The sequence below is a fragment of the Pseudopipra pipra genome, chromosome 19, assembly GCF_036250125.1.
Source record: "Pseudopipra pipra isolate bDixPip1 chromosome 19, bDixPip1.hap1, whole genome shotgun sequence".
Taxonomy (NCBI): domain Eukaryota; kingdom Metazoa; phylum Chordata; class Aves; order Passeriformes; family Pipridae; genus Pseudopipra; species Pseudopipra pipra.
The window spans coordinates 6,018,594-6,035,055 of record NC_087567.1 but is presented as its reverse complement, the minus strand read 5'-3'; the positions used below and the strand labels follow the sequence as shown (position 1 = coordinate 6,035,055).

Sequence of the window (16,462 nt, the reverse complement as noted above, 5' to 3'; positions counted from 1 at the left end):
GGTCTCTCAGCAGTGGGGTAAATGAGAAGAGGCAATTTGATCCATTTCCATTTGTGTTCATGACCAAAGCTGGAGGTTTTGAGGTGGGAAAAAGTTGTGTTGGGACCTCTTAATTGCAGGCAGCACAAGGGTTGTTCCTGGTATTGCACTGTCACAGGCAAATCGTTTTATTCACTTTCATCCAAGTCTCCAGCAGGTGCAGAGCCACAGAAAACAATAGGAAGCAATGTCATAAAGGGAGGGTGTTACATGTATGTTGTGTGAGGGTTTGTCCACTCTTACCTCATCTTGTTGTCGTTAATCTCTTCTTTTTTTCTCTCCTTTTTTCTTTGTGTTGAAGAGAGTAGGTGAGTACTTTCTTAGCAGGAAAGGAGGAAGGAAGGAAGGAAAAATTGTGCCATTAGGACGTTTTGTTCCTCTCTGCAGTTTAAAATTGTTGTCTAGGAAACAAAATGCCCTGCAGAAGGATGAAGGTTGTCTTGGCTCTTTCTCCCCCTGCTTTCTCCTGAAGTTACATTAAATAAATACAAAGTGTCTGCTTCCCTTCAGCTTTGGCTCCAAGAGCTTTGTGAGGTTACACACTGATGTGTAACTCAGTGCCAGCACACAGGTGATAACGAGACCCTGCGTGGGGTTTATTGTAAATAAATACTGAGGCCTCTTGATCTCTGCAGTTCTGGTTTTAAACACAGAATATGGGCTGTGCCTATTGAGGCATTTGAATCTGGGGGCTGGACAGGAAATGAAGAGCTTGTCCAGGGAGGGCAGGTGAGTCCTGACACGTGTCCATGGTTTTCAGAGCTGCAGGGTGTGCTGAGCCTGGCAGCCTTTGCAGTGCCTGTTCCGTTTGGTACCAGCCAGCTGATCCTTGGCACACCATTGATGTGGTGCTTGGCTGGGCCAGTTCTTTACCCCTTTCTGTGTGGAATGAAAGTACTTGTTTTAGTGATTGCTCTGTAGAACCAGGAAGCCCCAGACAGAATTAGGACAGCACTGAAGTGGGAGCTGTATAAAACCTCACTTGTAAAGGTGCATCCCTCCAACAATGAGAAGGAAGCATTCCTGTAAAAGATGAGAAGGAGAGAGAAGGCTCATTCCTTCTTCACCTTTTTATCCCATTACCTGCTGTTGTACCCAGCCCTTCCCTGTCTTCACTAATCCTTTGCCCTCTGTCTGCCCTGCCCAGGTAAACAGGGAGCCTCAGGCAAGGCTATGAAGAATTTACATGCACCTTTTAGTTGAGATTGTGTGGCTCAGGATGTATGAATATTGGATGCTCAGAGGGGCTTTTGCTGCATTGTCTATCAACAAGAGAAGAGGGAGGGAATCCTTCAGATTGGACTTGTAACTATCTCAACTTGTTTAAACAGCAAATGCTCATATTTTTGAACTGAGCTTGAATCCAGAGCTGTGGAGTCATCTGTGGGGAGTTAGTATTCACTCCGTCTCAATCTAGTCTTTTTCCTTGCCTGCTCAGGTGTTCTCTCCCCTGTGGTATATTTTATAGCACTTTGTCCTACCTAATTTGCCATCTGCTTTTCCACAGACCCCTCTCTGTCAGCATCAGCCCTTACTGTGCATGCATATGCAGCTCTGCAGGCAGGGAACCCGGGGATTCTGACTGCGTCGGCTCCCTCTGTGAATGAACCGTTCTTACAGACATCTGGTGCTATCCTGGGCAAACTTTCTTCTCTCTCTGCTTTCCCCCCCCTCGTTTCTATCCCTCATCCCCCACCCCCATCCACCGCCTCCTTGCTGGATCTGCAGCGTGACTGGAAACAGGCTGAATTAATCAGCAGACTGGTGCTTCACTCTGCTGCTTCTGTCTCATTCTCTGCAGCGCTGGGCTCTGCACAGTCTTGCTCTCTCTCCCTCTTTGCTCTCTCATTTTTGGAGAGCAGCAGCAGTGCAAGTTGCTGGGGAAGTGGTGCAGGAATTTAGCCCAGATGCTCTTCAAACAGGCCGATCTCTGGATCCCCAACCAAGGCAAATGTCGCAAAGTAAGTTCCTCTCCCTTAACATTTAATTTCAAAATGGCTTTCCCTGCCTCCCTCCCCAGCCTGCATCCTGCCTGATGTGATGGTGCATGAAGGGCTTGGAGGTTTTGGGGAAGGAGGTTATGGCAGGACATGAAGCAGTGAGTGATGATTTTAGCTGGGGAATAGCTTGTTGTTGGAGGTGGCGGGGAAAGAAACTGTTTTAAACTGCAAATTTAACCCCAGAACCAACGGGAGGGTCCAGACGGGATTTTAGCTGCCGACTCCTGCTTTGCTGCCCCTCTGCCTCATGACTTAAATTTGCCTGTTTCTTCTCTGGGCTTTGATCTGTAGCTGTTGGACCTCCTTATCCCTGTGAAGCAAGTCTCACTGTGCACCTTCCAGGCTGTATCATAGTTTTAGTCCCCAAGGTCTTCAGCTGAAGGAGTAGGGATAGAAAGGAAGCTAACGAGGGGATGAAAGATGTGCTGAAGTTGTGTGGATTTCTGAGCACTGCTGGCCTCTGGGAGGGGATTAGCATTCCCTGGAGTAAGCTCTGCACTGGCATAAAGCACTACACTGCATGTTGAAGCCAGGATAAATACAGACCCCTAACTGCTCTCCGAACTCGGAGGAATAATGCAACTTGCTAAATTACAGTAATTAAAGCTTAATAATTGTGCAGTACAGGTGAACTTCAAAGCACTGCATAAACCCTGCCTCATCCTGCCAGCAGCCTGGTGGGGCAAGTAACTATGGCTGGGGATTTGCTTCTGCAAACAGGACCAAAGGGACAGACCAAGGAATGTACAATTCCAAACTGGGCTGTTTCCTGGGGAGCAGCTGCCTCTTTCTCTTCTATGGAGCTGCTGCGGAGGAGAAGCAAAGTGCTGGGCTTTGCATTACCTGTGTAGAAAGGTTGATTGTGCCTGTTGGCATCTTACTCTGTGCTTTATGGAGATTGTAAACTGTGAATGTTGTTGTCTGGGTTAGAATGGACTGTTCACAGCAAAGTGCAGGGGTGATTCAGGTGGGTGGTAAGTGTTGCTTTGGCCAGATCTCAGGGATCTGTGCTCCTGCAGCTGTGCCTCTTTGCAGAGTGAATCTGCAGGCCCTGTGAGCCATGAGCTGTGGGGAGCCTCAAAGCATCCACACTGGAGCTCCCACAGTCACCCAGTTACCAGCTGTGGGGTCTCCTTTGTCCTGGGGCAGTGGGAGGTCTGGGCTGCCTTTCATCCTGGGGCTGCAGAGGGAGGAAGGAGGCAGTTGCTGACTATTCCTCTGTCCATTAACTTGGGCACTGCTGTGCTGAAGACTTTGCTTGTTTCATTTGATTTGAGACCACCAGCAGCTAAGCTGTGGCTGCCAAGCTCGTGTGAGGTGCATTTAAACCAAGTTTAATAGCTGTGTTCCTTGTGCCTTCTGGTGCCTTTCCCAGCATGTCCGGTTTTAAAGGCAGTGGTCCCCACAGAGCCATGGTCTGCTTGGTGGAGCTGCCTGAATTGTGCAGATATCAACATATATTTCCTTTTTTCCTGTGCTTTCCAGTAGTGTTCAGGTGGGTTGGTCAATATTATAATCTTCACAATGACTGCAGTTGGTGGGGAGTTGGTAGTCCCATTACAGGGATGAGAAACTAAGGCACAGAGGAGTATCTGATTTTCCCACTGTGGTGCAGAAACTGGTGGCAGAAGGAATTAGAGAATCCAGCTGTCCTGACAGTCCAGAGTCTTAAAAGTTCATCCTGTGGAGTGGGAATGTGTCAGGGGAGATGCTTCAGGTAGCCCGGGTCACTAGAGAAGCACTTTTGCTTGGAATCAGGGATAAGATCTCTTGGGAAAACTAATCAGGAGAGCACCAAGAAAGACCAGACACGTTATTGGGATCAAGGATTTTGGTAATAAAGGGAAACGGATACATTGGCTTTGCTGGCTACATCTGTATCGCTCTGGAGCAGGGATGTGCCATTTCAGGCAGTCCCAGCATTAACTCAGCAGCTACAGGTGTATAGAGCTGTACCATCCTGATGTGTGGTTTGCTTTAGAACAAGAATAAATCCCTCTCTAACAGTAGCCTGCTGTAAGAAATGCTATCCCAAGAAATTGTGTGCTGTCGTGTATATGGTGTCTGCCATCCTCTCTGATCAGACCAAAAAAAACCCCAATGTGTCATATTGTGCCTTATCCTAAGCAAGAATCTGACTTACAGTACTAAATGCAAATATATTTAGTGGAGTTACTCTTTCTCATGTGTTTCTGAACCAATGAATAATGCTTACATTTCAGGAGGTGTAATCACTGACCTAGATTAGTAGCCTGCAAAGTGTCATTGTTAAATTAAAGACTGCCTTCTTTCTCTGCTAAGGAAGGCAAAACAGCTCTTGGAAAAAGGAGGAACATTCTGCTGCCCAGTTTTCCACCTCCAGCTGTTGAAATCTGAAAAGCAGTTGAGTAGAGGTGTTATAAAAGGGGCCTAGTGGGTGCAGCCTGAAAAGGGGGAAAACAGTCTGATAGCTGCCTTGTAGAGGTTTTCCACCACTGAATCAGAGGGGTGGATCTGCAGTCTACGAAAATTGAAGCTTCTAGCAAATATTTTGTTTTCTATTCACTTATTTGTTTAAACAGTCTTTGTAAAGGCAGTTACATTCAAGTGTATAACAATCTTGTTGAGAAGCCCTTATTCTGCAAGAGACTGAAATCCACAGAGGATGGAGGATGATTCAACCCACTTTGCTCTGTAGAGCAAAGTATATATTTGTGTTCCAGTGTTATTTTACAAAATGCTTGGTACATTTCATATCAACATTTACTGATACAACAAATAAATATGCTACTATGGATGTGTAGTGGCTGTAGGAAAATATAAGAGACTTAATTAGACTAATATTTTGTGTCCATTTCTCACCTTTACACATTCTAACTCTGCTAGTCTGTTCCTCTGGAAGGAAGGTGCAAGACCTCTGTCTTTAATTGGATAGCAAAGACTGTGAGATAGCTGATAAACTTTCAAGGTGATCTTAAATGGTTCTATGTGTAAAAGAACAGGATGTGAGTTTTAGGAAGAGAGATGGGTGTTGATGTTGTGTGAGGATGAAGGTGGGCTGTGGGAAGCAGACATGGGTAGGTGGTGTTGCTCGGGAACAACTTCACTCCTTGTGGGAGGAAAAATCAGAAAGTAACCTCTCTGTTCCTGCCTATCAACCTGAAAATGCTCCTTCAACCTCTGAGGAAGACAAAGGAAACCTATTTGCCATGAGCCAGGCAAGGCTACAGGTTTAAACAAGCTCCTGGGTATTTGCCAACTAATTTACCCCTGTCAAACTATGGAGGGTCAACTGAAAGGAGAAGGCAAAGAAAAGTCTACAGACTCTGTGGCTCCCTGTCTCCTACCTCTGAGCTGCTTCTTGTTTCCTTCCTGAAGAGCCAAACCAGCTCCTAAACCTGGGCATTTACTAGATCTATCTCAGGTTCCCATTCCCTGATGGTTGCAGGCAAACCAAGCAGTAATTTAACATGTAGGATGTTTACTAAGAGTGGAGAAATTCACACATCTTTTCGTGCTCCCCTCCAGTCCACACCTCAACACGTTCATTGCCTCTAGAAAATAAAATCACACGCACAACAAAGTATCTCCTGCACTGTTTTCCCTTAACAGCCATCCTGCAGATCACAGCCCTTGAGAGCCGTGCTGTCATCCACGAGGCAGAGCCTTGCAATCATCCCGTGTTTACTTGGCTTCAGCAGTGCCTCCCACACAGGCTGTGGTGGCCAGGGCAGGGGTCAGCACCAGAGGAGCCCTAAGTGCACTTAGAGGCTCGTGTGCTCTCCAGCCTCCTGAGGCAAAGGAGGAAGCAACTGCTCATTTTCTCCTTAGGACTTTTTGCCTTTAGGCACGGGCAAAAGGAAAGTACAGCCTTTTAAAATGTCTCCTGATACCCATCAGGGGTTTGCTTTCACTGTAACCTGGAATTTACTGTCTGCTTTTTCTTTTTTGTTCTTCAGAGGAAACCCTATGCTAAGGCAGCTGGGTGGGAAGGTGTCTTGCTGTTTTTGTTTTGACCGGAAAATGAGCGGATTTCTCTTTGAATGTAGGTTTCCAAAGCAAAGATGTGAATGTTGAGGTTTTCATTAATGAACTGACACCTCCTGTGAATGGCTTCTTCACCCTGGGGTGCTCACCTCCTGTTTTGTGGCAGGAAGAGCACTTGCAGCTGATGAAAGGCTGGGAAGATCCCTCTGGGACAGCTTAAGAGTGCCTCGGTTTGCCATACACAAAGGTTTACTTTAGGGCATTTGAAAAATGCCTCATTAGCAGTTGATGACTTAGCAGGGCAGCTCTTGTTTCCAAAACCTAGAGCTGCCCCTTGCCAGGAGCTCAGGGTGGCTCTTCTCACCTGTCCCTTTCATTTTGGGTCCAGGCTCTTTCCCTGGGTGCAGCAGGTGATCCGAGTCCCCTCCAGTCAGCCCTCACTCACCCTATTGCAGTGTTTGCTTACTGGCTCTGCCTGCTTTGCCAAATACTCCATGTTTTAAGTGTCAGGATGGGTGTTTGACAATCCCTGCCCTTCCTGCCATTCCTCCTTCCCAGCCCTGACACTTTGTGCTTGTCCTTCCTCACCTGCTACAGCCACCTTCCTTTGAGCCTGTCCTTACCTTGACTGATACTACAGCAAACCAGTAATTCCTGTGTAAAGTCTGGAGCAGGTGTGCAAGTATTTCAGGAACCTTTTTGATTACCTCTGGATTTGCTGCCTTTCTGTGCTCGCTGCCTGCTGTGCTGTGGCAGTTTCTCTTTCCAGGCACTGTGTGACTGTACAAGATGTTGGCATTAAGTGCAGCTTTCCTCTCATTTCTTTAGCTTCTGATGTATCCATTGGAATCTGCTCAGTGTCTAAGCAGACTTTGTTTTTCAATCAAAGTCCCTCATTATTGCTGCCTTTCATTCTGTGTCTTTTATTTGTCTGTCTGCTCTCCCTGTGTTGGAGAGGATGAGAATTTTGTGGGTGCTTTGCTGTGCTCCACACAGGCAGCAGCCAGATGAGGGAGAAACCTGATTGTCCCTTGCTCCGTGTTGCTCTCAGACACTCCTGTTTGCAGCACTCTGTGGTGCAGCAGCAGGTCTGTTGCCAGCTCCAGTGCCTGCCATCTTCTCCTCTGGGAGTCTTTGAGAGACTCCTATGTTTAGTCCTGTGCTGATGTTACCTGGGCTGCTTCCAAGAACAACACAGAACTGCTTCCTCTATTCCTAAAACTGACACAGAGAATGAAAACTACAGCAGGATTATTTTTAGTTCTGTAAAAGTGCAGCTAAAGCAGCATTGCTGGACTCTGCCTGGCCAGAATTTGCTGTTTCAAGATGTCCCTGGTAGGTAAGGAGTGTATGTGTGTGTGTGTGGTAGACAGTATTTTAAAGAGAATTTATCTGCTATTCCTTGAAGCTTGTGTTACAGTTTTGGATTGGGCCATCTATGCAAATAAGTCTGAAGTCCAAGATTAGTTTCCAGTAAATGTTCATCCTGAAACCACACAGTTAAGGAACAGGAAGAAAAGATCAGAGCCAAGCTGCACTTGCAGAGCTGGGTGTGTGCAAGCAGCTCCCAAGGAGCAGCAGTGCTGCAGTTTGAGACCACGGTGGGTTTGGCAGGGCTGGGAAGAGGTTCAAGAGCAGGAAGAGCTGCAGCTCCTGCCGGAGCTCTGGGCTGTGTCACACTGGTGGGGACCAGAGGGACAAGCTTCCTGCCTGTTTGTGTTCAGTAGTTCTGTGCTCTGCACACAGCATGACACACCTGAACATTTCTGACACGCAGGACATCCTGTGTGCTGTACATGCTCAAGGTGTTTGTGTTAAACCATGAAATGCACACGAGAACTTTTCCTGACAGTTCCCTGCCCTCTCACAGACACCTGCCTGCTCTTCCCTGTTGATTCACTGTCAGTGACCCGGTGCCCACAGTACCTCACAGCAATCTCTGTGATTTGAAAGAAAGGAAGGTGCTTGTGTTCCTGACCCAAGAAATGCAACCCCCACTTTCTTGTTACCAGCATCTTTTGGCAGTGCTTTCCATATGGCACACTCCTGGGTTGTGTCCTTTGAGAATCCTGCCTGTTTCCTGAGTGAGCAGTGAGGGAGCAGTGCTGTGAACCTTGTGTGCTTCCTGCAAGTCCAAATGCCTCCCTTGCATGTCTGTACAGCTCAGCACTCAAAACCTTAGTGCTTTCTCTCGTAAAAGGAGTTGGTGGTGGAGTCACATCTGCTCTGACTGATCCACAGACTAGCACTTAAATCCGGGAGGTTCTGCATCGAAGTGGCCACAGAGACAGGATTCATAAGCAAAACTCCATAGCGAGCAGTTGTGGAAATTGGACCACTCTTGATTAGAATTGCAAATATCCCACTTCTGTGTTGTTTTCACTGTTACCAAAATCCATCCTGTATCATTCAAAATCTGCCATAACTGTCTGTGTTCTGTTGTCTCTACAAGCTGACACTGGTTCAAGCCTGCATAAATTCGGAGCTGAGCAGCCTCCCTTTGTATTGTCCTCAGCCTCTGCTGATTAGATCTTGTTTCACTGAAATGACTTGGTATTGTGCTTTGATAAGGTATTTATCAGCACAGTCAGGACCGGTTTGTTTACCTGATACTATCTAAGTGCTCTAATTCCAGCCAGCAGTCTAAAGTTCACAGGAGGGAAGATGATTTTAGGAAGATGGAGAATCAGGCTGGTGGTGATGAGTGCAGGGCATTCACGGTCGGCCACTCACTCAGCCACCAGGAAAAAAGCCCAAAAAGGATATAGGGAAGCACTAACCAGTTTGTTTTTCTGGCACCTCAGGATGAGATGACCTCAAGTTTGGGCCTTACCACAAAGAAGGCCCTCACGATCCTGAGAGACCAGTTGTCAGCACTGCTGGAGGGGCATCAGAAGGAACGGAAAAAAGTGACTTCATGGAAGGTGAGGGCACCAAGGTTGGGCACTCAGCCTCCCCTTCTCAAAGTAAAGCTGAGGATTAAACAGAAATTGGCTGTTTTCCATCCCAGAGTGCTGCTACAGAATGTCTGGGTGTAGAACTGCTAAAGTCCTTGGGAACAAAGCAAGAAATCTACCTAAGTGTGTGTTTCTGTCAGCCCTTTTCTCCTGGACGCCAGAGCTTTAGCTTCATCTGTAAAGGATTTAAGGACTTCAAGAGCCTCTAAGGGCAGTGTGTCCATCTCAGGTGGAGATAAAGAGCTGTGAAGCTCAACAGTCTCCCTTGTCCACTGTGTTAGTCTGGTGTGTGTGTTGAATTCAAAGTGCTGGTATTTATGCACAGTACTTAAATGTTGAAAGTGTTCCTGGGTCGGTCAGTGACATGGGCACAGCCTGGCACAGAAGTTTTTTCATTCTTCCAGGCAAGAGTAAAGCAGGAGTGTTCACCCAGCTGAGCATCCATAGGTGCTGTAGGATTCACACAGCTGATCAGGGTGTTCTGTGTCATGTTCAGGGGTTTGACAAAGTTGTGTTCACCCTGGAGCATCAGCTGCTGCTTTTTCAGACGTCTGGCTGTATGTTCCATGAATGCTGACTGTCTGCTGCTCTCCTTTTGTAGGAGGTGTGGAGGAGCAGTTTTCTGTACCATGGTAACCGCTGCTCCTGTTTCCACTGGCCTGGTGCATCTCTGATGCTGCTGGCAGTGCTGCTGCTGCTGTGCTGCTATGGGAGCCAGCCACAGGGGAGGTGAGCAAAGCATCCTGTGCTGCTTAACTGAACCAAGGTGGTAGTTTTATATCATCTTGATACTGTGTGTGGTTGATTCTCTCCAGAAGTCTAGACATCAACATACTCACACTGGTAATTCTGTCCCTATCAGGCCCTTTCTCCAAACTTCTGCCAACTTAATTCTACTTCTAATAGACCCAGGGAATGTCCTGTGGAGAGACTGAAATTTTTTTTCTACGGCATTCCTAGATCTTTAAAAATCCTAAGGCATTATCATAGTTAGGAAGGATTTTAAAACTGGAGAAGTTATTGGCTCATGGGAGAGGTTACTGTGCTGTCACATGCACCATAGCATGCTTTGACCATATTTGTAAAGGATTTTTAATTGAGATGAGTCCTTTCAGACCTCTCTGGTGTCATTTTTCTAAAGAAGAAGTGTGACCATGGCTCCCCTACATTTCATTTTTAGCCATAAGTCTGTGAGATGTAGCAATAAACAACCAGGCAGATGTGCGTTAATCTCTGTGGGTGTCTGGCAGTGGATCCTGCTCATTTCCTCAAACCTCTGTTTTCTGCTCTCTTCTGTTTTGCTGTGTGAAGCCAAGGTGCTGAGATAGTTAATGCATTGGCACTCTTCCTCCTGCTCCTCCTGGATCTCCTCATGATCGGGCGTCAGGAGAGGCTGAAGTGCAGAGAGGTGGAGAGGAGACTTCAGACAATCATTGATAAGATAAACGGTGAGGCCTTGTTCACCTGTCTCAATTGCACCTATATTTTCCTCTCACTGAATTTTTCTCCAAACCTGATCACACCCATTACTAATTAAGCTTGCTAACCTTCCCCTATGTTGCACAGAAACAGGCTGTGAGAATTGTGTTCCACTCATGCCTGTCCTGTAAAGTAGTTATTTTGAGCTGTCATGTGGCCGTGTGCTTCCAAGCTCTGTGTTACCAGGTGGGTGTCTGTTATGTCTGTGCTTTGGAGTAATTTGAATCCTCAGATTCTCACAAAAATATCTGCCTTGCAGCAGATGATGAGGGAAGAATACGTGGGGTTGTACCACAACATAGAACAGAAGGAAATAAATTGCTGTGCATGAGCATCGTCTCAACGGGGGCTTTGGCACCTGAGGGGGCAGTTCATTTTTCAGTTGTGGCAGTTTTAAGGACAGCCTTTAGCTTTTGCATTGTATAACTATGTGTTTAAGGCTATAAAATGACTGTTTAGTTGTTAATACTGGGTGGAGAAAGAGGGGAAAAGCCATCAAGGAGAAAGAGAGGGATGATGAAAGATCATGGGAGTGGGCTGAGCTTAGCACTGGGGGAAAGTGCTTAGCACTGAGTTATAGCCACTACAGGATGTAAATGATTGTAAGACTGGTCCCTCCAGAATTGTTACCACTTAATTCTTTCATGCTTTGTGTTTTCAGATACACTTGGCAAAGAGGTGAAATGGCCAGACTCCATGTACCCTGACCTTCACATGCCTTATGCCCCATCCTGGTCCCTTCACTGGGCCTACAGGGATGGGCATCTTGTCAACCTGCCCGTGAGCCTCTTGGTGGAAGGAGATGTCGTTGCTTTGAGGCCAGGCCAGGAGTCATTTGCTTCTCTGAGAGGGATTAAGGTAACTTGATTGTCTTATTTCCCTGGCCTGTAACAATATATTTCCCGGGATTTTCTTGCTAATGCTCTAATTCCCAGTGTACAGATTATTGGAGTGTTTGATTTCTTCTGACCTTGAAAATAGCTTGAAATTCCAGTTCAGTCAAGGACAGTGCTTTGTTAGCCAGACTGCATCTTCTCCATGAACTCCCAAACCCAATGGACAGGAGACACTAATGTGATACAAAAGCACCATATTTCCATCTCTGCCAGGTCAAGGGGAAATTGTAATGTGCTGCTAAATATAAGTGGAGTGAATCTATCCAGTAGGATAATATGACATACAAACCCCGTACTTTATCCTGCTTTTTATGTGGAGAATTTAAAGTTTGTCTGCTTTGACCTTCTCCTTACTACTGATTTATTATAAAAGAAGGTAATATAAAGTTCCTGGCGTAGTAGTAAATTAACAAATTGGTTACAATATCTATAGAAAGATTTTGCTGCTTGAAGAAGGTTGGAAAAAGTTTAAAGCTTGAGATTTACCCTTTTTGGTTTTTATTGTAACTTTCACTCCAAATGCCAATTTTCATGAAATAACCAGATGTGCTTGAACACAAGCCTTTGGGCTCTCTGACTTTTTCTCCTAGGATGATGAGCACATAGTTCTGGAGCCAGGAGATCTGTTTCCACCTTTCTCACCCCCACCCTCCCCAAGGGGAGAAGTGAAGAAGGGACCTCAGAACCCTCAGCTGTATCGTCTCTTCCGGGTCTTGAAGACCCCAATAATTGATAACGTCAGGTGGGTTTTGACAGTCATCCCTCATAGGGGGCTGAGCACAGCATTCTGATCAGGAGGTTTATGTCCAAGGGAAGTGCAGGCTTAGGGTCTTGGTTGCTGAAATCTCAAGCTGGTTTCCATTTCTTAGGTGGTGTCTGGAAATGGCTTTGTCACGGCCTGTGACAGCCCTGGACAACGAGAGATTCACTGTGCAGTCAGTGATGCTGAAGTATGCTGTCCCCATTGTGCTGGTAGGTCTCATTCCAAGCCCTTGCCCTTGAAAATAGCCATGTTTTGTCAATAAAGGTGAATAATTTGCAGCCATCAACAGGAAGCTGTGGCCAGGCCCTAACTCATGCAGCTGACTCTGTGTGTACCTTGGGCAGTTCAGAGAAGCAAAGATGCTGAGCCTTGTAACCATGAGAGAGGAGACAGGAACTGCAGCAGCAGATCAGATATATCTTCCAAACTTTCCCAGGGCTGAGCATGTTACAAGGCACTGAAAACTCCTTCCTTGCAAGTACTAGTAGTTAGCTGACAGTGTCATCTCTGAATTGCAGGCTGGATTCCTGATCACCAACGCCGTGCGCTTCATTTTCAAAGCTCCTGGAATTGCTTCTTGGCAGTACACTCTTCTTCAGCTACAGGTAAAGGAGAGCTTTGAGCTCTACTACACCTCCCCAAAGCACCGCTGAGACTGATTTCCTCTCTCAGCCACTTGCTTCATCATGTGGCAGCATCCTGTGCACGCTGGATCCAGGAGCGTTCAGTGGAGCAGGACAACAGCTCTTCCCTGGCCATTCCTCTTAGACTGCTCTTTACATTTTTTGCTATCTCATTTGCCATATATGTATAGATATATGTGTGTATATATATGTATTACATATGGTATCCTTTGCCCTTAAACTTATTAGAGTTTATGCCAAATTCAGCAGGAAAAGCAGGATTTATTCATGGCCTCCTTCATTACATCTCTGTAAGGTGTACTTTTCCCTCTGTGGCACTTCTGGTCTCCTTCCTTCCTGCCCTGGCTTTTTTTACCTGTCCTCTCACTGTGGTGGAAAAGATGTCATGTGAGAGGTCTGACTTCTAGTTCTCTCTGGGTTTATTGGTGATTACAGGTTGGTTTTTTTCAGGTGAATGGTGTCTTACCCATCCTTCCGTTGCTCTTTCCCGTCCTGTGGATTCTTGCTACAGCCTTTGGAGAAGCCAGAGTCTTGGCCCAGATGAGCAAGGCCTCATCCAACTCACTGGTAGGTATCTCTCCACACCAAACTGTTGCAGAGACAAGGGCAGGAGATGAAAAGGCTCTATATAAAGTGAGCACAATGAATTCAGAAGATGTGTCCACATGATTGTAAAACCTTGTTGGATCTTTGGTTGTACCAGCTGTGCCCTCTCCCTGGAGTACAATATTACTTCTTCTTGAACAGATGCTTTTATTTTTTCAACCTCTCTACAGATATCCCAAGGTGATAGGAAGCTCTGGAGATTCCATGAAACTCTTCAAGGCTTGTGCTTTCTATGAGATAAATAGAATTTGTCAGAGGGGTCAGCGTGGAGCTAAATAAGTGGTGGCTGTAACTTGGGAATTTTTAGCCACTGGGAAGGAATGGGATACGTGAGATCCTCTGCAATCCCCTGTTTTAATGTGTGGGCTGAACAGCCCTTTCCTGAGACTCTGGGGTTTCACTTGCAGGCATGGCATTTGCAGTAGGTCAGGGAGTGAGAGAAGTTTCTGGTGTTTGTGCTGATTTGGGGAGTGGAGTTTGCTGGTCTGATGGACTGTGATGCCTGTTGGGCATCTCTTGTTCTGTCCTGGTGGCAGTGTTGGTGAGGTGCACTGAGCTATGTTTGTCTTCTGTGCTGATTTCTGTTACTTGGGCATAGTTTCTCTTTCCTTCTTGTCCTCCCTTGGCCTCTGTGGCCCTGGGTGTGTGTTTTCTGTTCTTTACCCTCTAGTTGTACATGACGAAGCTTTCTGTATCCTGCGAGGGAGGACACATACTACATCCCTCAGTGCCATTTCCACCTTTACCTTTTCTTCACTTCTCCACTTTACCTTTCCTACCCACTCTCAGCATCACTTGGTTTCTATCTTTGGAACCTTCCTTTTTCCCTTCACACCTTGTTATTTGGGAAAAGCCAGAGCTCCTTGGCTTCCTTACTTCATCTCAACATACCCATTTGCCCTGTCACTCATATTTGCATCTTCCTTGTGTTCTTTCCTGTCTTCTCCTTTTTCTTGTCCAGGCAACTCTCTCTGTCCAGCCAGCTCTTTCTGTGACATCTCAAACATGATCCTCCATCCTGGCTGCTGCAGAACAGCTGTTGGGATGTGCCTTGGTCATTCACCCCCTGACTAAGGCAGTCTTGGCCTCTCTATTTCCCTCCTTCCTTCCCTCTTCTCTGTTCAAAATGTAGCAGGTAAGACTTTCCCTCTCCAAACACCTGGCCTGTGTGGCACTCTTCTCCCCTTCCTATCATGTTCAAGCTGTTTGATTCCCAATTTTTCCAGGCCATAGGTGACCCTTGACTGTTTGCAGGACACAAACCAGTGCCCCCCCAAACAAGCCCCTGCCTCAAGTAGCATTAGTTGGACTACAGAAACATTTCTTTTGGAAAGGAATTTGCTGCTGGTTTGAAAACATTTGTACTGCCTTTGATATGTGGTTTCAGTCATTATTTACCTTCAGTGCTAAAAAGGACGTTCTATTTTAGTGGGAATTTTTGCAGTATCTGATTTTCAGCCCTTGGAACATTTACATCTTTTGTCTCCTAGATTTATGAGTGTGTCAATCAAAATTCTGGTCCATTGTAACTGCTCACATTCCCTTTTACCATCTCTGGTTAAGTAAACAGTTTAAGCACCTTGAGGCACTGTAAGCATATTTTCCAAACCTTTAATCTTTCTCTTGGCTTTCCTCTTAGCTTTCTCCAGTGGATCACTGTAGAATTATGAATCTCAAAACCCACAAAATATTCCAGTTACACTTGTGCTTGTGCTAAATTTCAGAATAATTTGGACTTTCTATTGTCTATTCCCTTGTTTGTGCAACAAAGGATCATATTAGATTCTTTAGCCATTGCTTTAAAGGGCCAGGCTTTGTTCAGCTGCAGTTCCTGCTTTCTAAGAGTCCTCATCCTGTAAGTCCAACCTTCATTTTTGCACCTAAATATGCAGCCTTAGTTTTGTGCCTGTTGGGATTCATGTTTTTGCTTATTACCCAAGCAGTCCATATTGTTCTGTAACAGTGATCTGTTCTCCTTATGTTGCACCCTGACCCAAACTTTATTATATAGTTTACAGTCTCTGCCAGGATTTTTTTTTTTTTAGGTTTTTTTCAGGCTATTAACAAAATACCCAAGTTTGTCCCTGCTTGAGTTAGTAACACATACTAATGCAAATAATTTTTCTGTTCCATTTAGGGATAATCTGTTTCTAATATATCTAATAAGGGCCCTATTTCCCTGGTATTTTTGTTAGAAAACCAGTAAAGTATTTATCATCAAGTCAAAGTACCAGGTGGTTTATGTCAAAAGCATTACTTTTATCAGTCAAATTTATAATTTTGTCAAAAAAAGATATCACAATAGTCTGATGAGATTTGCTGCTCATATACTTGTGATGTTTGGCACTGATTGTATTATTCCACTTCTTTTCTTTTAATTAAGTCTCATATTAGCTGCTCTGTTATTCTGTCTGAAATCAAAGTCTGTCTGGGGTCCTGTGGTAACTTGGATGGTTCTCCTTCCCTTTTTGGGCATTGGCACCACTTCCATTGAACTGGGACTCAATCCATAGTTCAAGCCTTGTGCAAAATCAGCAGTAACAGTCATTGTCCAGACCTGCTAATTTAAACATATTTACTTTCAGTAGCTAGTGTTGGAATGGAAAATATTTCATAGTTATCATATGGTATGATTATATCACTGAATAGGGAATAGCAATATTTATTTAACACGTCTGCCTCGCCTGCAATATCGTTTGCAATTTCACTGTCTTTAGCAAGCAGTGGACTGGTTTTAATTTACTAGTGGTATACTTTTTCCTAGTTTTTATGTTAATTTTTATTTCTATTTTCACTTCCACTCACAACTGGATTCTTATTTTTACTATGGGATTGTTGCTTTTTAAAATTGTGACAAAATGTTCTTAAACAGTTCCTAATTATCCTTCATAGTTCTCAGTTTAAGTTATTTCTGACTAATTTCTCTTGGCTTTTTTCAGCTTTGTTAAATTGATCCTTTTTAAAGTGTCAGATATATGCATTATTATTATTTGGGCTGCTATTTTATTTACATACAAGTGTAATTGCCATATCCACTTTTGATTATGAGTAGACCTAAACTTTTTCAAAATTATGTCTTCTGTGGAATTCCTTTGTGCTGGATGCACAAATC

General features: G+C 45.1%; 1 protein-coding gene across 5 annotated transcripts in view; it reads left to right on the top strand.

Moving 5' to 3' along the window:
- TMEM94 (transmembrane protein 94) overlaps nt 1–16,462 on the top strand; it is a 50,131-nt gene that overhangs the window by 10,957 nt on the left and 22,712 nt on the right. The window contains exons 1-9 of one of the 5 annotated variants that reach the window (XM_064675874.1): nt 1,844–2,000; nt 8,810–8,929; nt 9,564–9,691; nt 10,274–10,410; nt 11,103–11,299; nt 11,928–12,079; nt 12,207–12,309; nt 12,619–12,705; nt 13,195–13,311. In XM_064675874.1, coding sequence (XP_064531944.1) covers nt 1,947–2,000; nt 8,810–8,929; nt 9,564–9,691; nt 10,274–10,410; nt 11,103–11,299; nt 11,928–12,079; nt 12,207–12,309; nt 12,619–12,705; nt 13,195–13,311 — 1,095 coding nt within the window. In that variant the 5' untranslated portion in view covers nt 1,844–1,946. Of the gene's footprint in view, nt 1–1,843; nt 2,001–8,809; nt 8,930–9,563; nt 9,692–10,273; nt 10,411–11,102; nt 11,300–11,927; nt 12,080–12,206; nt 12,310–12,618; nt 12,706–13,194; nt 13,312–16,462 lie in introns of those variants that run through there. The other 4 variants (XM_064675869.1, XM_064675871.1, XM_064675873.1 and 1 more) reach the window with 4 other exon arrangements.